At 37.1% G+C, this 23,458-nt stretch overlaps 1 protein-coding gene across 3 annotated transcripts in view; it reads left to right on the top strand.

Moving 5' to 3' along the window:
- The window catches only part of LOC114455228 (immunoglobulin-like domain-containing receptor 2), a 28,922-nt gene extending 6,683 nt beyond the window's left edge, over nucleotides 1-22,239 (top strand). The window contains exons 3-10 of one of the 3 annotated variants that reach the window (XM_028436322.1): nucleotides 4,554-4,673; nucleotides 11,117-11,173; nucleotides 14,668-14,814; nucleotides 14,901-15,068; nucleotides 15,976-16,104; nucleotides 17,080-17,404; nucleotides 17,966-18,692; nucleotides 21,687-22,239. In XM_028436322.1, the coding sequence (XP_028292123.1) occupies nucleotides 4,554-4,673; nucleotides 11,117-11,173; nucleotides 14,668-14,814; nucleotides 14,901-15,068; nucleotides 15,976-16,104; nucleotides 17,080-17,404; nucleotides 17,966-18,692; nucleotides 21,687-21,722 (1,709 nt within the window). In that variant the 3' untranslated portion in view covers nucleotides 21,723-22,239. The remainder of the gene's footprint in view (nucleotides 1-4,553; nucleotides 4,674-11,116; nucleotides 11,174-14,667; nucleotides 14,815-14,900; nucleotides 15,069-15,975; nucleotides 16,105-17,079; nucleotides 17,405-17,965; nucleotides 18,693-21,686) is intronic. The other 2 variants (XM_028436331.1, XM_028436340.1) reach the window with 2 other exon arrangements.
- The last annotated feature ends 1,219 nt before the right edge of the window (nucleotides 22,240-23,458 follow it).

Genomic DNA, 23,458 nt, shown 5'->3' with positions numbered 1-23,458 from the left:
GAATTGAATCGGGACATCCCTAATAACAGAAACACAATGAACAATGAAAACCTCAAATAGAAAAAGACCAAAAAGGGAAACACATTCTTTGATATTCTTTTAATATGTTGGTCCAAACGACCAAACCTATTGATCTGCTGCCAAGGAAGTTTGGCATGTTTTAAACTGAGCAGAGGTTATAGCGTTGGCTGAAACTCACCCTCACATGACTTTGTGTCTAAACTGAAGTCAGATGAAGACAAAGTTAGAAAACTCAGAACCTCATTTTCGGACTAAAATCAAGTTCTCAGAATGGAGTTTAAAAAAGAAGAAGCTACTACTCCTAGTGTCTTCACTGTATCATCACGTCTCTCAAGCATAACAACACACATTGCGTGAGTCCATGTGTGGAACTGTAGTTCCTTGTGTGTGTTTGATGAATACTGAGAGGTACTCTTGTTTGCTAGCTACAGATTTATGGAGCTGTAACTCTTTCTGAAGAATTGACCTTCTCTGCACCAGCCGACATCACACACAAAAGAGATGGTTGTCACGCTGTTCCTTCTTTCATCCTGACCTCTCACTTCTTCCCTCTAATGTACTCCCATCTCCCGTTTTTACCGTTCCACTCTTGATCCTTAAAAAAAATCCACCCTCCAAACACTGTTTCCTGCCAGTGAGGCTTTCTCTGAGTGTTTCTGTTCTATTTATCGTACATTCTTTTCTGGTCTGTCCTACTGTACGTCCTGCTGTTTAACAGGTCCGTGTGGTGTTGTAAAGTAAAAAGCTTTGACTCGGTTGCCTTTGGAGAAAACCAGTCATCCATATCCATGTAATCCTATTTAGGATCACATGGTGTATGGAGTAAGTCCCATCATGCACTGGATAGAGGGGCGTTTTGATAATAACTTGGCTTGGACAGACAAATTGACCCACGTAAAGTACAGATATACTTACTGTATATTTCTGTCCATCCATCAATGCGTTTTCTACATTTTGTTACACTGGTCACTTTCATATGTGGTCCTAAATCCGATGCGTATCCAAATTTTTGCAATGTGACTACAGTGTGGACGGCCGAGGCGCTTTCTATCCGACTCCTACGTCATCGCCATGTGCAATCATAATCATAATCATAATTCTGGGTCCCAGGATAAACTGCCTCCACAACCAAACATCTGTTGTATAAATGTAGCAGCATCACAGCAAACGTCTAGAGCGATAAACCTGGCTCTCTTCTTTTTTTAATCTACTTAAAGTTATTAAATTCTGACTTCTGTTGGTTGGAACATTTCTCAGCGCAATACACAGTCCTACACTGGACGTCTCCATATTTACTACATGGGTCACCTTAAGACCTCTTCTGCGGTTGCATTTCCTTCATACTCCAAACTGATTGAAGATGCGTTTATGTAAATACGCAAAAAAAAATATATATATATATTTTTTTTTTTTCAAAAGTCCTAATTGTGACCTCTAGTGTGAACGTAAGCGTGTGTAAATTAATACTTGATTACGATTTCGATTATTACACTAGGCATGTCCCGATACAACTTTTTCACTTCCGATACGATGCTGATATTGTAGTCTTGAGTATTGGCCGATACCGATAACGATCCAATAAGATATCAGCATGAATCCTACATACTTTTATGACACATTTTGTAGTGTGGAATGTTAGAAAAGGCTTGATCAAGTGATGTCACTCAAACAGACAACAATAGTCAGCAACAGTAGGCATGAGAAAAACTGACCCATTTATCATTAACCAATTGGTTACATACATTTTGAGATTCAACACAATATCTACAGTATTCTACAATTGAATATTTGACCAATATCCGACATCAATATTGGATTGGGACACCCCCATTTACACTTAACGATTACAAAAATAACATAATCGGAAAAAAATGATAATTAAACTATATACTGTATATATTTTATTTTTATTATACATATGTTTCATTTACTAAATAAAACAAACTTCAAATCTACAAAGAATAAAGCTTGGCACACACGAGAAAAAAATATTATTAATACTAACTTTGAGTGGTTTTATTGCACAGCTCCTCCCCTCCGCCCTGCCCCTCTCAAAGCTAAAGCTAGCCTAGCCTGCAGGCTAAGGCGAGGAAAGTTGTTGCTAGCAGTCTTGAAACATGGCAGGAGAAACGCAGCAAAAACGCTTGGTAAAGAAGCAAGACAAATCAAATGATCTGATATGGGAACACTTTGGGTTTGATGATGAAGACCTAAAGCAAAAACACATCACGTGCAAGAAGTGTTTTCTTTTGTGCAAAAGTGAACATACTTGATTTTAGTGTTTGAAGGCTTTTATTTATGTTTAAAGAATATCTTTTACATTGTTTTGTGCAAAAAACAAGTAACTCTTTGCTTGACAAATAATTGTTTGATAAATCGTGATTTCAAGTATGACTAAAATAATCGTGTTTATTTATTTTTTATGTAATCGAGCAGCCCTATGTGAACGTAGTGTTTGTCAGATATTGGCAGTTATCTGGATCAATGGTCCTGATCATGATACCTTGATGAATGATCATTCATCCTTTATAGGCTTGGGTCCATTTTTTATCCCCATTAATAACGACACAGTAGGTCCAAATGTATAGACACCCCATTTTTTTAGAAAAATCACAATAAAATGTGTAATCCAGATCAGATCTGGATGAAGCTCAGAACAACCGACCCGACATAACTGAGTCAAATTTTGATTCTGGGTCCAGACCCGCACACTTCCTGTCACACACACACACACACACACACAGAAAATTCATCACATTCAAAAAGATCTGTCACTTGAAAGAAAATGAAGGTCCCAGTCTGGATTTTATTCTTCTTCCTCTTCAACAGACAGGAATAGCCACATTCTGTGCCTGCAGATCTTATGATGGTGGCCTCATTTAGAAGGTTAGATAACCATATACATTACTAAAAGGAAAGCTGAGCCAGTTTCCTTGACTATGTTTAGCATCTGTGCTACTATCGCAACAAAATGCAGACCTGAAAAGAAAGAATTGCGTCTCCTCTTAGCGATTTTGATCATATTAGATATCTAAAGTGGGTCATTAGTACACAAACCCTGATCCACAACTATAGAATTAATGGTACTTTTAAATTATCAGCCATCTTATTCGTCCTCCAAATAGGGCTGGGCAATTAATCGAGATTCAAGATATATCGAGTTTTCTATTTTGACGATATAGAAAATTACAATATTGTCTCTATCCATATATTTTTTTTTTATTGCTTATTTTGTATAAAAATACTCGTTTTAGGAGTCGCTGCTCTCTCTACTTCAGAACTCACTCACACGTGCTGTCCCTTGTAGGAGAAAAAGCCAAAAGTGTCACAAATTGTGCAGCTGTTTGTTAATAAATGTGCCTGTGTGGGATTTTGCGTCAGCAAATGAAACCCAGAATTGTCTTTCTGCCTGGTAATGCTTCAGTTGAATAAAAATGATCAAGATTTATATCTCATATTGCCATTTTGAGAAAAAATATCGAGTTTTGCTTCATATCGCCCAGCCCTAACTACAAGACAATATATTCATGAACATAGGATGTGACGTCTCTATTTGCCATACAAGCTACTCAAGCTTAGGGGTGTAAAAAAAAAATCGATTTCACAATATATCGCAATTTTTTGGGTGCCGATTTTAAATCAATTTTTTAATTTAAAAAATCCAATTTTTTTATTTAATCCATATTTTTGTGTATTTGTGCAATATTTCAGTGGTGGTTACAATGCTTTCAATGTGTTGCAATGGTTATTTGATGCACTTGATTTTATGATGGCAGTGTGTAATGCCTGCAATATGTATGTATGGACAGACATTTTATTTTCATATTATCTGTTCAGATCAGTGTTTAAACTGATACAATAGGATAAAAAAAAAATCTTGTTTGTGTGCATTGTCAGTAAATCAGGGTAATTTTTCCTTAATGTTCTCACTTACAGTTGTTACAATGGCGTCATTATGTTGTCATGGTTACTTTGAGACTTCTACACAGTAGTTTCAGTGAAAAGAAACATGTTGCTTACTTTATGAGTTTTGACTCAATTTGTCCTTTGAATGATCAATATCTTCTGATAAACATATATAGCTACTTGATTTTTCATCTCTATGCTTAATTTTGATGTTAACTGGGTAGAACCTCACAATATATCGCGATAATATCGTATCGTCACCCAAGTATTGTGTATCGTATTGCAACATCCTTGCCAATACTCACCCCTACTCTAGCTATTAACATTTTAATCTAAACTGAAGATGAAGAACCTTGTAAATATTGTAAGATTTGTTTGGATTCCATAATAAAAAGATGTATTTACATGACCACACCCCTCAGCAGTGATCCTGTAACGCTGATAATCTGTTGTGAAAATGTTTGTCTGTAAATCTCAGTTAACACAGGTGCAATGCATTAACAAACAATTAAATACGAGTTAGTTTTCCTCCAAAATAATTTGGTTCATGTGATGTTTGATCTGCAGCAGTCTGTGTCTCATTTTAACCTCTTGTTGTTGTTGTTGTTTTTACCCTAACCCTGCAGAGGCAGACCTGCGGATGGGAGAGGTCCAGTGGGGAGACGGTGGAGTTTATACCTGCAAAGTGATTATATCTGATGACCTGGAGGGACAAAATGAAGCCTCTGTGGAGCTCCTGGTTCTCGGTAAATTGGCTCTACTTTCATTCTATGTTACTGTAGGTAGTCAGAATAGAAGTTCTGGAAGCCCAAACCTCATGTACCCCTTAGCCTTTATTTCTTATTGTAAATACCCCTTACCTCATGTTATACAATATTTACTTGTGTCTTCAGGCTCATCTAAACTCTTTCCTGTGTCTCGTCCAACATTAACCTTGAATTTAGGCATTTTCATTCATTTATTTCTGATGTTTTGCTCATTTTAGAATTTGAACCTCACCTTTTGGTGTATATTTTAATGAGTTGTGCCACAAATTATTATTGATGAATGAGAAAAAAAAGTTTGTGTGGATGTAAAGAAAAAATCTATAATGTTAAAAAATAAACTGACAAATGCTTCTGTGTACCTCCTGAGAGGTATTCAAGTACCCCTCGGGGTACACATACCTCAGTTTGGGAAGCGCTGATGTACAGGAGACAGGATAGCCACACCACACCCTTTACAGGAAACCCTAGTTGCATTTAAGTGATTCAATTATTCAGCTGAAAATCTGATCAGGATTTACTTAATTATTTTTTATTTTCTTCAATACTTAACACTGGTTGACTGCATCCCAGCAGTGCTGTTACAGGTACGTCCCAAGCTTTTTCTTTTTCTGCTAAAATCATGGCTCTTAAAGCAGAGACGCTTCCACCAGAACAAAACAAAGGCATTAACGAGCTGATTTACACCAAGCACTGACACATCCTGGACAGTCGGGCCTGTTCTATATCCACGGAAACCCAATTAACTCCTATAGTATGCTACGACAGACACACACACACACACACACACACACACACACACACACACACACACACACACACACAGAGCAGAATAATAGACATTTGTTCAAGCATTTGACATGAACAATCATATGTGCTCCATGTGTCAAGGCTTGTTTGTGTGTTTCTGTGTATGTGTGTGTGTGTAAATGTAAGCATGATGTGTTGTTTGACAGTGCATGGTCTGAGTGTTGGGGTACAGTTCCAAATGTTGCCATAGAAACCGTTGGGAGGTACAGTGGCGCTTGATGCCAGCGGCTCAATATTTGTCTGGCAGGCCTTAGAGATGTAGCTACAACTAGACAAATAAAACCACACTCTGTACAAAGCTGTCCATTTCCACTCTTTGAACCTAATCACTGTTGTATGTTTTTGGATAATTATGACAATGTTTCACATGTTATTTGCAGACCTTCATTATGTTAGCAAAATGCTGTACTTTCTGCTTTTTGGTGCAGTGAAGATGTCATGTGAGGTACTTGTGTTGTGTTTCCCTAACAACGACAGGGGCCACAGAGTGAGGCATGGGCATCTTTTGTCTTTTCAGCAAATGGCTTCACGGTAAAGAGGACAGGGAAGCTGTAAAAAAAGTGTAGGAGGCTTCAGAGTACAGTGACACAAAGAGGGACGATTACGCTATGAGACATGTCCTACAAACGGCAGGAACTGAATAGCTGATAAACAGAACACAAGTAGAATTTAAAGTAGATTTCATCCTATTTCTGATAATGTTTGTAATGTAATTAATTACAGAGAAAATTATATTTCCTGTATTCAGGGTTCTCGCGGATCCTTAAAAACACTTAAAAGGCATTAAATTCATGAAATAAGATCTTAATTGCCATTAAAAATCAATCTTTCAAAAGTCTTAAATTCTAACAAATAATAAGTACAATTATATGATTCTAATGAGTTTCACATTTCAAAATAAATGGTAACATTCGTTTTTAAAACCATATATAATTTACCGTAACATCACGACAGAGGAACAAACTACAAAACAGTGACGTGTTTGCAGCGGGTCTCTGTGCAGATGCGCGTCATGCTTGTAGCAACTCTCAACAACATGGGGAAATGTAAATGTAATGAAAATTGCCAGTCCAACTAGGGCTGAACAATTTTGGAAAATAATCTAATTGCAATTTTTTTCCTCAATATTGCGATTGCGAGTTAATATGCGATTATTTTTTTAAGGGCCTCTTGTCATGTATTTTTCAATGAACACAAGCAATAAATCAATCTGTTTCATAATAAACCATTTCAGATTTATTTAAACTTTAAATAAATATAAGATATAGATTTTAAAGCACAGATTACAACAATAAAGCAAACAAATCTGTGACTTTAGTTCTTCAACATATTTAACTAACTTCACGTTTCATGAAACGTGTAAACATGTGGACTCACTTCTTAAACACTCTCTGAACTTAACAAGACAGGACAAGAAAAAAGACAAAATTGCAGCCTTTGCAGTTAGAAAATCGATCGTGATAATATTGCAAATGCAATTAATCGTTCAGGCCTTTGTCCAACAAAGATTTTTCTTTATGTTTTTTTTTTGTATTTTTTGTTGTTTCATAGATTTCTGGCTTTTTGTATGGTCATCTTGTGTGTTTTGAGTGATTTGGATCATTTTCTTCGGTTTTTGTCTTGTTTATTTTACTGTCATTTTGTGTGTTTACTTTGGGGGCCCTAAACTAGACACTAGAAAAATGGACCCTAACCCTTTGTAACTGATGTGGCATTTTTTTACCCAATTGTGTTTACTGTGAAATTGGTGTTAAATTTAATTTCAAATTGCATTGAAAAAATGAAAGTAATTCACTTCACTTGACACAGTTTTTGTTCTAGTTAGTTTCCGGTATTCCTCTTGATATCACGTCACGCTGTGAGACGTTCAATTTCGGATGGATCACGATTTTCCCATGTAGCCCCAAAATAAACATCGGCGATTGTTTTGCGGCAACTTTCAATTGTTGGGAAGTCGCTTTGGCAGAATTTCTGGGGCAAACACAAGAAATCATAGAAAGAATTAAGTAAAAACACTTCTATGCATCCTTCTACAGGACTCCACATCCCATAATGCAATGCACAAAACATTTCTGAAATGTCAATTGTGTCAAGTGTTTACAGTGGAGATCAAAACAACCTTTTGAGTGGAAATTTTTAACATTTTACATCTTTTTTAGCCAATGATCTTTGATTTTTTTTTTTTATTATTATTTTAATCTTTTTTTAATTTAAAAAATCCTTGATGTCTTTATCTGACAATAAAAAAAATGTTCAGCTCCCACAGCTTTAAGCTTCAGTTCTTGTACTACATTAAACATGTATTAAAAACCTAAAATATTTAGGAATTAAAAATGTAAAAAGTATATAATACGTTGATGATGTTGCTTTTTTATGTTCTCAATTATTGTCTGTACTAAAAACAACTACACTAAGTGCATTTTTTTAAACACATGTTAAGCTTTGCCCTTGTATTAACCACTACTTGTATAGTATTTCTGTCTTACTGTATGTCTTGTTAAAAGTTGTTTCACAAAATCTATTTTCCAAACCATGTAAGACGTAAAACACAGAATAACTTTAAAGGGGACATATCATGCTAAATCCACTTTTTTAGCCCTTAAATGCATTTTGTTGTATATTTAGATTGTTTAGAAGTACAGAAAAGTTCAAATTATTCTCTTCAGGTGCTCCGTTGATATCTTTATATTCTGTTTTGGTCATATTTTCTATATCTGTTTCGATTTTTCTATTCTCTATTACGTTTTTTGAACAATAACGTCACAGTATTTGCAGCGGAACTGCCAAATTAGGACATCGACTCCAGGCCCAACACTTCGAGCAATCCGCCATTTTTATGTCTCGCTTTTATTTTGTAGTCCAAGCTCAAGGATTCCGAAGTTACGAGAGGATAAGTCAAAATGTTTGGTTGTTGGATGTAGTAACCCACACGCTTCATTACACCGTCTCCCAGCATCAGAACCTTTTCGAAGTGCCTGGTTGAGTTTTATTTTTTACGGAAATGTACCCACATCTGTGGGTAAGGTCATTTTTGTGTCCGCGTGATGACTGCTTCTGCAACCTCCACCAGTATAAAGAAGGATTTGCCGAAAGACTTTGTCTGATTGAGGGTTCAATTCCTTCTATCTTTGGAGACGACGAACAGAGCACTTCGGTAAGCTGGAAATAACGCTAAAAAGTGTGATGACAAGACGTCCCTGTCATTGTTTTGTTAGCATTAGCAGTTGCACCGTCTTCATATGTTAGCGCTGTGTGCTCGTTTTAGATCCTTGATGATATGGCCTACGTGGTTTAATTTAAGTCTAAAGTTTTCATTAGTCATTTCATTTTGACGTTTTTGTCTCCGAAAAGACTGTATTAAAATGCATTTTGTGACGTTAGCTTGGCGCTAGTGTTAGCTCGGCGCTTGTGTTAGCTCACTTGTTAGGGTTCTTCAGGTTCATCATCTTCATTTTCATTTTCATCTCGCTCCGCTGGGTCCGACTCTGGCTCGAACATGTAAGGCTGGATGGACAAGTCTTCTGTTGTTGACATTTTTAAATGACGTGTGAATAAACATTTTCTGCGCCGCTACATAATCGTATCTCTTCTATCAAACTACAAAAATGGCCGAACAGGGTGGAGTTGAACCGAGTGTCACCTCTGCAACCTGAAGAGGGGGCGGGGTATGAAGTGTCTCATTTGCATTTAAAGAGACCGCACCAAAACGAGTTGCTCTCAGAAGCACATCAGAAAAGGGTAGAAAAGGGGCCTGTGGAGCTATAATAATGAGGAATTCAGACCCAAGCTTTGCAGTTCCGCTTTATATAGACCACAACTGTATGATTTATATATAAAAAGGAAGGATTTAAAACCATGATATGTCTCCTTTAACAAAAACAGCAAATTTAGGTCTGAATGGAACACATGAGTAGAAGACCAATTAAAAAGTATATATAAAATATAAATACTGTACTTCTGAATTTCACCTAAGCCTTGTAAGTGTTCTTCAGCATATGTAATGATCTTTTTCTGTTTTTAAATCCAGCGAAGAGATGGTTTAGCCAAACATTAAGGTACAGTATGTGCACCATCAGCCAGACTCAGGCCCACATCATCCATTTTATGCTGTTTTTCCAGCTCCTTGTTTTCTGCTCTGTTTTCTTTTCACCAATAGTTACACAGAAAAAAAAAGCAGTAAAACAGCCATTAATTCACATCACACACTCAGCAGCTCTTTTTCCTTCGCACAGTGCTCCACAAATCTCACTTACTGGGAAATATGCACATTTTTGTCCAAGCTTATGACACTGTTATCTATTCAATGTGTTTATGTTTCATTCAGACAGCTGTTGGCCTCCTTTAAAACTGATATCAGGAGTTTCTGAGAAATCTATGTTTAAGTTTGATTCTTTTGAAATGTGAAAAAATACCTAGTAACTAGTCTTTTACTATGATCTACTGCTGGTGGTCATTCATATACATTAATGTATATAAGTCCCTCCTTCGTCCTATAGACCCCTTTACAAATGGAAACGAATACACACAACCAATAGGCTTTGACTTTCTGTTTTTGAAACTGTCAATCAATCAATCATGTGGAACTCTGCACGGAAACAAGGCCGTGCGTCACAACAGCAAACAGGTAAATATGACCCATAGACCTATATCAATGAGACCCGATGCGACCTTGTTATGTTACGCGATGCGCGTGCAGAAAAGTAGAGGCGTGGCTTCTGGTAGATTGGTAGAGGCAGTAAGAGTGTGACGATATCTCGATACGGCGATATATCGCAATATTTTTTTTGCATGATCGATTATCGATACGCTCGCGCTATCGTTTTTTTTTTTTTTTCAAAATCTTTTCTGCTTTTTCACTAAAATGTGCAGGTTGGTCTTCACAGAAATTGTGTCACTGTTTGTTGAAGGAACCAATATATTGTTTACTGGAATATTTCACTATAATGGTGTCACTGGTAAGAAAGACCCTATTTTTTGTTTACAGAAAGCACTATTGAAAATACTTCATTCATTTACATTGGTATGTTTCTCTTAATCTTTTTTTTTCTTTCTTCTTGTTAAGTCATACATTATCATAGATTGATTTCTGACCAATATATCGATAATCGCAGTAGCGTCATATCGTGAGATAATCGTTATCGTGAGCTTTGTATCGCGTATCGTTTCGCGAGGTATCCAGAGGTTCCCAACCCTAAGAGGCAGTGGGAGGAAGTGAGGCTGTTTCTCAGAAACTCTGGATTTCAGCTTTAAATAAAGCCAATTAAATAGACACAGCACATGAAAAACTCGGGGATATTAGTTTAGTTAAGTTTATTATTGCTCATGAAGATCATCCTAGTCCTGGTTTTCTCTTAAATGTGTATTCATCATGTGTGTAAGATGAAACAGAAATCACAACTTTATATTTTGCATCTCTGCATTCATCCTCTCTCACAGCTGTGGCTGATTGTCACTCTTTCTGCACTCTGTGCTTCTCGTGACGTGTGCTTTCTTTTTATTTTTTAATTCACTTTTAATGCATGCTCTTGCAGCAATAACCTTCTTTGAATCAATCTTCTCAATTTGTACCAACTCCTCCTCCTCCTCCTCTCTCCACCTGTGCTCTGTTTCTGCAGGTTCCTCAGGTGAGCCTGGAGATCTGCTGCCAGGCTTTGATTTGAAGATTATGCCAGGTAGGGGCATAATGTGTCTTATCTCAGTAGCTTTCCTTCATTCATACTAACCTTGCTATTGGCTCCTCTTTTTTTTGCCTCAGGAATCATTTCTTTGGATGGTGCTGTTTTCATGTGTGTGGTTTTATGATCCCAACACCTGATCCCTACCTGTCATCTACCACATTAAGAGCCTCTGTATGATCATTAGTTATGGTTTTGGTTAGCATGTCATCCAGTGACAAAAAATGTCATTGACTATATTTTTTTAAGTGACAATAACTAGACTATCAAATTGTGAATAATTGAAAAAAACAAAGCATTTAAACGAGGACTAAATCAAAATATTAAACTTTCATGTTCACCTGTAGAGCTGGGTATCATGGCCAATTTCCTGAATTGATTCAATTTTGATTAATAAGGTTTTGAACTGCATCGAATTTGCATGTCACGACACAACATATCCCAATATATTCTGATACTAAACCAGATGTTAAAATCACAATAGCAATGATTACACATTTCACCTTTACAAGAGCAAAATGATATGAAATAGTTTAATTTTTTTTTTTTTAACTTGCGAGAACAAGTAAATGGTAACTTACTGTAATTCAACTACAAATATAAAAAACAAGCGGTATCTTCATCAAACTGTCGAATTCAGTTTTTTTTAAAAAGGTTCACTTTTGTTTCTACAACAGATCTTTTTTTTTTTACGTTTTTAAGTAACCACATACACCTATAAACGTGCTATGCATATGTTAGTGCAGTTAAATGTTTTTTTTTTTTTTTTGTTTAAATATACAATAATCGCACAGTGAAATATCGCGATATATCACTGAAAGGATTTTTTTCTTACACCCTTTGGCAGCCTACCCAGCGTAGCTTCCTCTGCCATGTTTGCACTGAATTGAATACTCTTGCGTTGAGCAGGCACAGTTGCTGACTTTGCTAACGCCAGACTATAGCATGAAACTACTGGGGTTGGAGTAAAAATTGGTTTGGAAAATAAACAATCAAAACTATTTTTGTTGCTGGAAGGCGGGACAAGCCTTGACATCATCCCATATCAGGTTGATAAATGGTTATTAAAATTTTAGAAAATGCATAAACTCTTTTGCTTTATATTTTAGTCGACTATATCAAATTGTCATAATGTGATTTGTGACTAAAACTAGACTATATCTGAAATAGCCCAGATGACTAAATTTGGCCTAAAACTTAAGTTGCAGTACATTTTAGTCAAAATATGCCAAATTGAATATGCGTTGACTAAAATCTTGAGAGAAAGAAATTAAGAAAGAAAAAGGTTATCAAGGTGAAAAATGGGGAAAAATGTTTTGCCTGTTTTGCCTTAACGAGTCTGATAGCAATTTTTTTTTTAACATTTTGTGCTTGTCACTTTTGTTACATTATTGAGTTATTATACATTTTATGTTTCATTTGTTTTTAATAACAAATCAAAATTTGCTGTAAAAATGAACACCAATGTCTATTAGCATCAATTGAAAACACAGCATTCATATTTTCTAAACACTTTCTAAATAATGCCAGAATATTTCTAACAAGACTTGTTGAGTCAGTGAATGTGAATGTTCACAAACAGTTGTGATATCTGTGTGTGTGTGTGTGTGTGTGTGAGTGTGAGTGTGCGCGTGATAACATTACATGATTTTTTGTTGTAACAGCCTGATTTCTGGTATCTTACGAGCAGCATAGACTGTCCTTTTCCTTCCTTCATCTGAAGCAGGTTTCCTGTGTGAGTGTGTGTCAGAGTGTGTGTTTGTTTTAGGTGTGCATGTGACTTTGTCAGAGCATGAATGTTGTCCTTGATATACTCAACAATGTTAAAGACTTCCCTTACTCGCCTCTTTTTCCTTTTCCTGTGTTCTGTTCCAATTAGAAAATAGAAACCATATCTAAACTTACTGTAAAGTGGAGTATCACAGCTGGATGATGGCTTTCATCACTCAATATCTCATCTGTAGTTTTTAGACCTGAGACCTTTGTGTGTACATGTATTTTAGGTGTATTATCCCCCGCCACAAAGTGTGGAAGGAGATATAGGTTTGAGCTCTGTCCGTCCGTTATACGGGATCGCTTTTCTCAGAAACTGTTTAAGATAGGATAACCAAATTTGGTGTGTGGCTTCAGAGTATCAATATCTTGATGGAGTTCAAAAATGAGAAGTGCGCAATTTTTTTTTCTCTAGTTATTGCCTTTGTTCTGGTTTTTTTTTACTCTGTTTGAGGTATCTTCAAAGGGGGCAGCTTTTCTCAGAAACTGTTTAAGATAGGATCACCAAATCCGGTGTACGTCTTCAGGGTATCAATACCTTGATGGAGTTCGAAAATTAGAAGTTCGCAAATATCTTTTCCGTGTTATTGCCCTTGTGTCGTTTTTTTTAACTCTGTTCGATGTATCCTCAAAGGGGACAGCTTTTCTTAGAAATCGTTTAAGATAGTTTTCTTAAAAGTTTGGCACTATTCATTGTGGGATGTGGAGTCCCGTAAACAAATGCATTGAGTTGTTTTTTCCATCATTACCATGATTTCTTGCATTTCTTTGCCAGACAAGGAGGACAGTGATTAGCCTGACTCCATTTTTGATACATTTCACCTCATACCAGATGTTGAGACACAACAGACACTCTGTGGTAAATAATAACTACAGAAGAGTAATAAAGGGATCAATTTGTCTGTCAGAAAGCAAACATACTGCCATATTGCACTACTCTTACTATTTAGACTATTATTACTAATATTTATTTATTTTAATTTCGTTTATGTCATCTACTTGTATTATGCGCCTGATAATACTTTTTTTTTTTTTACCCGTGGTTTATTTTCAAAACATGTTGAGAGGAATGCAATAATCAGTTCTACGTATGCCTTGTGCATAAAGCAAAACTGACAATAAAACTGACTTTGACTTTGAATAATTAGCAAATTAGATTTAAAATGTCTTTGAAGACTACTTCCAATGCTGCTGCTGTCATTTTAAAAGTATATTTTCACAGAGGAAAATAAGAAATGTAGTATACTTTTAGATAATTTCAGCATGTTAATTTTGTCATGTGTCACCATGAGTTCTTTTTGCACAGAAACAACTCATGGGGACACATCTAAGTGATCAGTAGATGCTTTGATGCTTTCCTTATGAAATAACTTGAAGAGTTACATCAAAGTAATCACTAGATGTCTCTGAGTAAGGCTGACAGTTCGCAGTCAAAACATGTCAGGAGATCAAATTTCCTGAAAAAAAGTTGACTAAAAATATGAAACCTTAACATATTGTACTTTTACATTATGTAAATAGTTTCCAAACAGACATCAAAGACCGAATGAGATTAAAGAAAACTTTAAAAAGAAAAAGATTATGTAAAAAATTAATTGTGTTTCATTACAGTCCCTTAAAAGTCTGCAGTCTGGTGAAAACCAACAGCCATAATCTCATCTTGATCAAAATGTCGTCATGTGTATATTTTCAGACATTTGTGTTGTGTGCACCTACAGAGTGGGTGTTTGTGGTGGCGGTGGCGCTGGGCAGCGTCCTCTTCCTGCTGTTGCTTGGGGTTTGCTGGTGCCAGTGCTGTCCTCATTCCTGCTGCTGCTACGTTAGCTGCTGGTGCTGCCCCGACACCTGCTGCTGCCCTAGACACTGTGAGTGTCAACACAGTAAATACATTTAATGTCAGTGTATTATTTCCTCTTCCTTTTAACTTTTTGTGTTTTTATTTTGTTTTCAGTGTATGAGGCAGGTAAGGGCATCAAGACCGGCACGTCCACCCCTCAGACCTCTGCCTTTCCTCCTTACTTTGTCTCTGGTGTTCCAACTATGGTTCCCATTGCCCCTCCCTCTCTGGTGGACAATGTGTCTTCAATCCCCTATACAGATGGCAGCGTAGTAGCAACAGGTAAGGTCTTATTTTGTGGGTTTGGGAAGACTTTGATTAGTAACTAGATTTGAGATTCATTTCTCTCTATCAAGCTTTTAGTCTTTGTCTGAAATACATTTAAAGCTGCAGTATGTAGAATCGTGAGATTTGTATAGAAACAACCAGACTCCCCCTTCCCCTCCCTGTTTTGAAATCTATCATCCCTTATCCTTGTGAACGCGCACAACTGTGGAGCCCTTAGCAACTTTTTTCTCAATAGAGACTAGTGACAAATGTAGGGACTTTATCTTGTGTTATTAGGGAGTTTTCTGGTGTTTTAGAGGCATGAAAGCAAATATCACTCACTGCTGTGAGGCCAGTAAGAGGCTCACAGCCCCTCCTCCGCCACAAAGCTCACACACAAGCAGCCACAGTGATCCTAGCAGACAGACACTCCACATCCAGACTGCAAAATAATGTTCTCTCCACCTTGGATATGCTTCTCTTAGGTTTACAAGCGATTTATCCCATCTGTTTTTACTACCGATGGTACGTGAATGCGCTTGACTTCAGTCGAGCAGCCAATAGTAACGCCCAAAACAGCTAATGGAACACTCTGTAGAAAGGTCTCTGATTGGCTAAAATACAGCGTTATGCTCCTGGATTTCTAAAGCTTAAATATAAAGCAGAGAGAAGGAGAAGATGTTCAGTGTTGATTTACAATATGCTCAAAGGTGATTATGGATTTTGACCAAATTATGCCAAAAAAAAAACTTACATACTGCAGCTTTAAGGATAACAGGCAAACAATAAAAAATGTGTGATGTTTACATTTTTTTCAATTAGATCTGTGATATCAGACAATTTAAATATGAAATCAAAATCCTTAAAAAAGTGGGAAAAATTCAGTTGTCACCACGATGATAAGTCCAGTGTGTATCTCCAGTGCCGATGTGTGCTGTGGGCGTTCCCTATCGTATGCCTTCCTCTCAGGATCAGGACTCTCTCAGGGTGCTGCAGTATGTAGAGAAACAACTGGCTCACTTCAACCCAGCTAGGTCCACCAGTCACCACTGTAAGATCTATCATCCGTCACCGCGGGTTCTCTTTTACCCACTGACGCCTGCTTACGATGCTTTCTACGTCATTAGTTGTGTTCTTTCTTGGCTGTTCATTTTCTTGAGCTTCCTTTGGCATGCCTTCCTGTGCTTCCTGCCCATTGAAATTCCTGTAGTTGTTGTGACATAGAGGCATGAGTTTTAATGAATTTGGCATGTTTATTTCCCTGGAGACTGACTTTCTTTTCTGCAGTTCACACCAGGGTTGGGGTCAATTGTAATTGATAATTAATAACAGTTATGACAATTATAATTGTGAATGTACTTGACAAAATATGTTTCTGTTGTAGCCATTATTTAATTGTTATTGAGTTCAGATAATTGACTTGTAATTTTTATGGAAAGTGTACCTGTCAGTGAATCTTAAAAATCATTTTACCATTAAAGAAAAAAAAAAATATATATATATATATATATACAGTATATATATATATATATATATATATATATATATATATATATATATATATATATATATATATATATATATATACTGTATATATAAATCTAGGGGTATATAGACAGAAAAAAGGCTCAGATGCACACACCAAAAATATTAAAACCAATATTTTAATGAATTAGGATGCTTAACAAGAGATAAGAAGCAAATTAGGTGATATTTTAAGCGTATTTTGCAGCTGATTTAAGACATGGATCAAACTGAACCCTTATCATGAGAGATGCTAACAGAAAGCTAACACAAGTTAAGTTTTATGGTGTTATTTATTTCAGGATCAGTAATCGTGATGAACTGTAATTGAGAATGTAATTGTAATTTACTTTCAGGGGAATTTGAAAAAAGTTTTTCACCATAATTGTAATTGAAAATGTAATTGACGCCAACCTTGATTCACACTCAAAATTTTGTTTAAAAAACACAAAATTTTATCATGTAATTAACTTTTTATTGATTAAATGTTTTAATTGTTCAGCCTGCAGCGTGTCTGAGCTCAGCTCCCTCCATGAAGGACAAACCGCTTTCCGCCAAACGTACAGAAACGTCCAAAACAAAGCTCTGCCAGCTATTCCTGATCGTGATGCTCCGTCCGATCGCAGCCCCGAACCACAGCGCTACCGGGACAGCCCTGCATCCGCCCACACCTATCACCATCAACCAGATGCAGAGCCTCGCAGTTCCCAGGAGGAGCCCCGTCCTGCACGAAGACACAGTGACGACACGCCGTCCTCCTCCCAGTCACACAGGCTCGGTCGGAATCAGAAGCTGCAGAATCACAGCGAGGAGGAAACTCACATCAGGTACGACTATGTTCAGTGTCCCATAGCCCAGATTTTATGTTCTGATGTACGCTATAATGGGCGTCGGATTGAGGGGGGGCGGATAAAGGCTACTGAGTCCCCAGGGCACAAGACAGGAAGGTGGCCTCAGAAGTCTGTTTTAGTATGAATTTGTACGAAAATGCATTTTAAACATTTTTAGAATATTTATATTGAAATGAAAAGGGCCCCGTGTGAAAATAAGCTAGTTGTTAAGCACAGTTTTGCACTAAAAACAATTATTCATGCTTCATCAGGGCTCTAGTTACCACCCCCTTTAAAACAGTGCTAATGGTTTGACCCACATGTGCTTTTACTGCTGCGCTGTAGAGGAGCGGGAGATAGACAGCAGCAGGAAACCATGTCTTTCCTTAAGAAAGGAAAACCAGGCCAAATATGCAAGGAAATAAATGAGAGGGAGAGAAGGTGAAATGAGGGAATGCATATATATATAACATGCATGAAAAGAACTAAATGATCATGCCCCAAATGTGGTGCTACGCCCCTGACTCTAAACACGGACTGCTCTGTTGCTGTGTGCAGGTGGAACCCTCGTTCTGAACACCTGCAGAGGAAGACGTACCAAGCTGCAGGACGGACCGGCTCCCTGGAGGAGCTGGAGGAGTTCGCTGCCTCCTACTATCAGAGAGGAGGAAGACGAGCTGACCGATGGGAAGAGGACAGAAACGATTACGAATTAGAGCTGCAGGAATTCAGCGGGTATCCATCCCACCGCAGCGGTCCTTCACAGCATCACCACAACGCCTACAGGGAACGTGGGGACAGCAGCGGCCACGAGGAATATCCAAGGAGAGGCAAAAGTAAAAGAAGTGATATAAGCCCCATTTCCTCGCCTACGAAAAGGAGGGGCACGTGGGACAATAAGCGCACAACCTCCCCTCCACCAAATGTTGGTCCTCCTTTAATTTGTCAGGAAAAGGACTATGACGCCACATTCCTGAATAGCCTGTTGGATCGTAAGGCTAAGTTACGAGGGCTCGATCCAGAAAAGAGTGCAGCTTTCCGGGAGGGAGACTCAGATGCTCCCTCAAGGGGAAGCTCAAAGAAGACGAGCGGGGAGTCGAGCGGACACTGCAGCTGCTCACCCAGTCCCAGAACGGATTCACTCCCTCCATACGCAGAGGTAGAGAGAAACAGAACTGACAGGCCGTCACCTCGGCCCGTACCCACAAACATCCGCCCCTCACAACCACCTGCTCTCTCTCAGAGCGGACGCAGAGAAGAACCCAGAGACAAGTCCAGGAAAGTGGTGAGTCACAACTAAATACAGGGCTGACTGCATGTTAATGAAGATGTTTGCTTGAAAGCTTGGGAAGAATATAATAATTAATGTATATAATAGTTGTTGATGGATCTGATATGAAACTGGCTTTTAGAAGCTTTTGAGCCAAGCCTGTGGTTAGAGTGGCCCTAGCGTTTCATGAAGCCATCTATCAACTTTATTTGCACAACCCAGCATGTAGACCAAGTGCTTCACAGTAAATAAATTTAAAAAAAACAATAAATAATAGTGTTCATCACCCAAAAGTGAACTAATAAAATAATTACACAGACAATGTTGCGATGAATTCACAAGTACTGGTAATTTGACACCTGAAAAATCATAAAACGCACAGAAAACTAATGGAAGTTTTGCTAAAGGCTTTTGTATTAAAGTGTGTTTTAGGGTGTTTTATAAAATGCTTTTTAGCCAAATTTTGCCAGATCGCTTTTTACCTTGTTCACAATGACTTTGTAAGCATCTGTCCCAAAAATGGAGTCAATCGCTACACATTTAGGGGTGACATTGTTGACGTTTTTCCTATTTTCAGGAATAGAATTTCCACTGTTTTAATGTTCTTACTCATTTAGTATAAATACAGGGATTAACGATTAATTATAAAAAGTTTCTCATATCTGTGAAAGTTACGAATTCTTTGGTTGAGCAAAAAGATTTGTGAAAAAGTGTGCCACTCTTTACTGATAGTATATTGGCTCAATTTTTGGGACAGAGGTTTCAAAATATCAATAGGAACAAGGCAAAATGTGATGTGAACCACCCTAGTGCGTTTTAAGATATGGTTTAATAAGTGACTCGGTTCCACAGAGTAAAAAAAAAAGTCTCAGAGAGGCTCATCCGCTCATAGAATATCTATGTTAGATTCAACCAGCATCATAAATGAGAAATTGACATTCGTTTTTTTTTTTTTTTTTTGGCCTAAATCAAGCACCGGGCAATTTTAACTAGTGTACACAACAACAAGACAAAGAAGAAGAACAACAACAAAGTGAGTGGTGTTTTGAGTCCGTTAGCTTGGCATTTTGGGAGTTTTAAAAGAAGCTGGTCTGATGAGTGCAAAGCCTTCCAATAGATTTTGAACCGTTAAATATCAGATATAGAGGGGTGGGACAGTTGTCCTTTAAGCTTCAGCCTGTCCAAAAATGGCTTTACTTTAGCACCAAACACATCTCGTTTTGTGATAAACTCCCTCTTTAAAACACTTTAATTTAAATCTGTACTTATTTAAAGTAAACTGATTTTTTTTCAGTCATTCTGACATTGTAAGAAAACATGTGTGTTGTTTTTGCGTTTGCAGATCGTACGCGGTATTTTGAGGCCTTATTTTATAATTAATAGTGTTGTTTGTTTGTCCCCGCGACCCTGATGAATGGGAATAAGTGGGTGTGAAGATGGATGGATGGATGGAGTGTTGTTTGTGTGTTGTCTGCTCTCATGCTCTCAACAGAAATGATACCGTTCAATTGTGCTGTCACTAATAATTGAACATTTCAGACCCATTTAACCAACTAAGTGTCATGACTGTTGTTGTTGTTGTTGTACCTTTGACAGGTCAGGTTCAGATGCTACCAGAATGACAACTAGGTAGAATACTCTGCTCTCTATCTGACTTACCTGTAACCTTTAATTAATACTAATAATAATAACAGATGGTGCCCCCCAGAGGTGGAAAGAGTACTGATATATTCTACTTAAGTAGAAGTACTGTTACTTGATTGAAGTTATACTCAAGTACAAGTAAGTCATACATAAAACACTCAAGTATAAATTAAAAGCAGCTTAATTAAATAGTACTCAAAGTAAAAGTTACTAGTTACTTTTACCCTCACGCTTATTTTTGGTAATAAATCTTGCCACGGTTCCCTTGCATACAGTAAACATCTCGTGTATAAACTTAAAAGGAAGAGACAAAATCTTGCACCATTGGAACTTCATTTGTTTTCCACAAAGGTATCTCTGAATAAAATAAATTACAAGGCTTGATCAAGTGATGTTAATCAAACAGAGAACAATAGTCAGCAACAGTAGGTATGAGAAAAACTGACCCATTTATTATTAACCAATTGGTTACATACATTTTAACCTCTAACATAATATCTACAGTATTCTACAATTGAATAAATATATATATCGGAGATTTTAGATGCAGTCCGATAAAATCCGATATTTGTTTTCTGGCTGATATCGGACCGATGTTCGATATCAATATCGGATCGGGACACCCCTACTAAAATACAAATACAGAAAGAAAAAAATAAGGGTAAAAATAAAATAAACATTAGATATTGGTCAATATAACAGTACAGCAAAAAATATATAAATAAGCAGTAAAATGTTTATTTTCAAAATGTACAATTATTTTTAAAATAAAATAACACCAATGAATTCACTTAAAAATATATATATATATATATCAGACTCTAAGTATAGCTACATTTATGGACAATGCTGTTTAGGTACCGTACATTACATGTAATCTGGTTGGTCGGCTACGATGTGATGTGTTTGATCATTTTTTGTGTAGTTTCACAATGTTTGTTAATCATTTTGAAACTAAAACTAAAAATTTATTCAGTAACGATTGGGTGTAAAAATGTAACAAATTACTTTACTCCTTTTTAAAATGTACTTAAGTACAAGTAAAATTACCAGTTTAGAAATATACTCAAAAAAGTGCAACTACCCATGAAAGCAACTAAATTACAGTAACATGAGTACTTGTAATCCGTTACTTTCACCTCTGGTGTCCCCAGAATCAGAGGTTTGAATCTGATTCAGTTTGACAACCAATGACTGAAAAGTAAAAACAAATGGAAACCAGAGCTGGTTTTGTCCTCGGTTCTGCATTAAATAAATAACTGTGTGACTAACTCACACTTTTCACCAACATCAGCTTTAATAAAGCACACATCTTTACAGTGTGTCGTTGCTCCAATCAGCTGCACGTTCTCTCTCCCTCTCCAGGGAACTCTGCTGAGTCGGGATTCGCTCATTGTCTGATTTGAAAGGGACTCGAGGGTAACGTGCACGTAACACACGGCGGGAGCTGCATCATGTCAGCGGGAGCTGCTGTAACGGCGTGGATGACGATGAGGCCAACAGACACGCTCTGCTGTCACTGGTGTGTCTTTATATCCCAGCTATTATTTCAGCTCCTGTGTATCTGCTCCGTGCCTCTCTGAGACAGAGACATCGTTTCTGCGCCTCTGGAACAACCAGGACATTCATCTCCTCAGCAGTTATTTTAAGGCTCTGACTTTATCTTTAGTCCAAAAACTTACAGTGTTGAACAAGTGCTCATTGACTGTCATCTAACAATGACACATTCATTCACATTACTGACACTATTAGTGTATTAGTTGATTTAACAGTTATTGATCACTTAGCAGGGCACACGTGTCAAACTCATGGCTTGGGGGCCAAATCCGGCCCAAATCCAGGAGAAAGTAAAAACCACAGCGATTACATGAATCATTGTGTAAATGAAACTCAACAATACTTGCAGGGGCTCACAGTTTTCCAGGCGCTTATATCACATGATTGCAGTTATTTTTAATGTTAAACTGTTGAAAAAACTCAAAATTCTCAGTAATATTTCCTTTAATTAAGTAAAAATTGGTCACAAAATCTAGGAAATTTAAATTAAAGATCCTGTTGGGACTGATATTTATCACTTATTGCTTGCATATTGTTGGTTTCTTACATATTTAGTATTTTATGTATGCGTAGAAGTGAAAACCATTGGGCACAATAATGTTGAAATTACAAATTTTCCCTCTAAAAGTCTGTGGCCCTCTTGAGATTAAGCTGCTCTGTATTTGGCCCCTGAACTAAAATGAGTTTGACGACCCCTGACCTAGGGCCTGGACGAGGAAGCTGGATTTCCTCTTATCTCACTAACTTCCTGGATTTATTCGGACAGGTAACTATCGTATTTGTTCTGCTTTGGGGCATTTGTTTTTTTTATATATTAAGCTTGTGGGGGTGTGGTTTTTGACGGGGAAGATGGGGGGTGGAGCTTAGACGAGGCCCTAATTTCAAATCTTGCTAACTTTATTCATTATCGAGTTCGAATATAAGTAGTCGAATGTCTCCAGATGCAAATGCAGATGCTACGGCCTTTTAAATAACACAATTTTGCACATATTGTTATTTTTAGTTCACTTTTATTGCCATTTCAACTAACCTTGAAATATTTCCACACAGCTAATATTGTTCTTTAACAGCCAAACTGCCTAAGTGATAAATACAATCTGATTAGTTGAGGCTACAATTATCGAACTGTGTTATATATCAGAGCATGTTTTACAAGTATGAGTAGTACACACCTTGCTATAGTCGATACTCTGTGCATTTCTATCAGGAAGATAGTAAATGTATAGAATAGTCTTAAAAGCAAGACCAATCAACTACCGTACATATTTGAAATAGACCAGATTTGAATACAAAATACTTGCGTTTGGCCGATTATTTTCAACTGGCGATAAGTTGATGTATTTACTTTTATTAAATGGTTTTATTTAATAAAAATGTAAAGTGAATTCGAAAAAAAAAAGATTTCAAATAGAAGTGGGTGATGGGTTTTTTGATGTTCAAAATGGTCTCAACCAGTGGTTCTCAAAGGTTTTTGGCTCAAGTACCCCCTTTCTCTTATTGTGGAATCCAAGTACCCCCTTTGTATGACTTCCTCAGAATACCAGTAATAGTGATAACATTTTTAAATTATATCATTTTGT

Source organism: Gouania willdenowi, chromosome 3, assembly GCF_900634775.1.
Source record: "Gouania willdenowi chromosome 3, fGouWil2.1, whole genome shotgun sequence".
In the NCBI taxonomy this organism is placed as follows: Eukaryota; Metazoa; Chordata; class Actinopteri; order Blenniiformes; family Gobiesocidae; genus Gouania; species Gouania willdenowi.
Note: the sequence above shows the minus strand (reverse complement) of the source record. Positions and strands in the feature narration are given on the sequence as shown.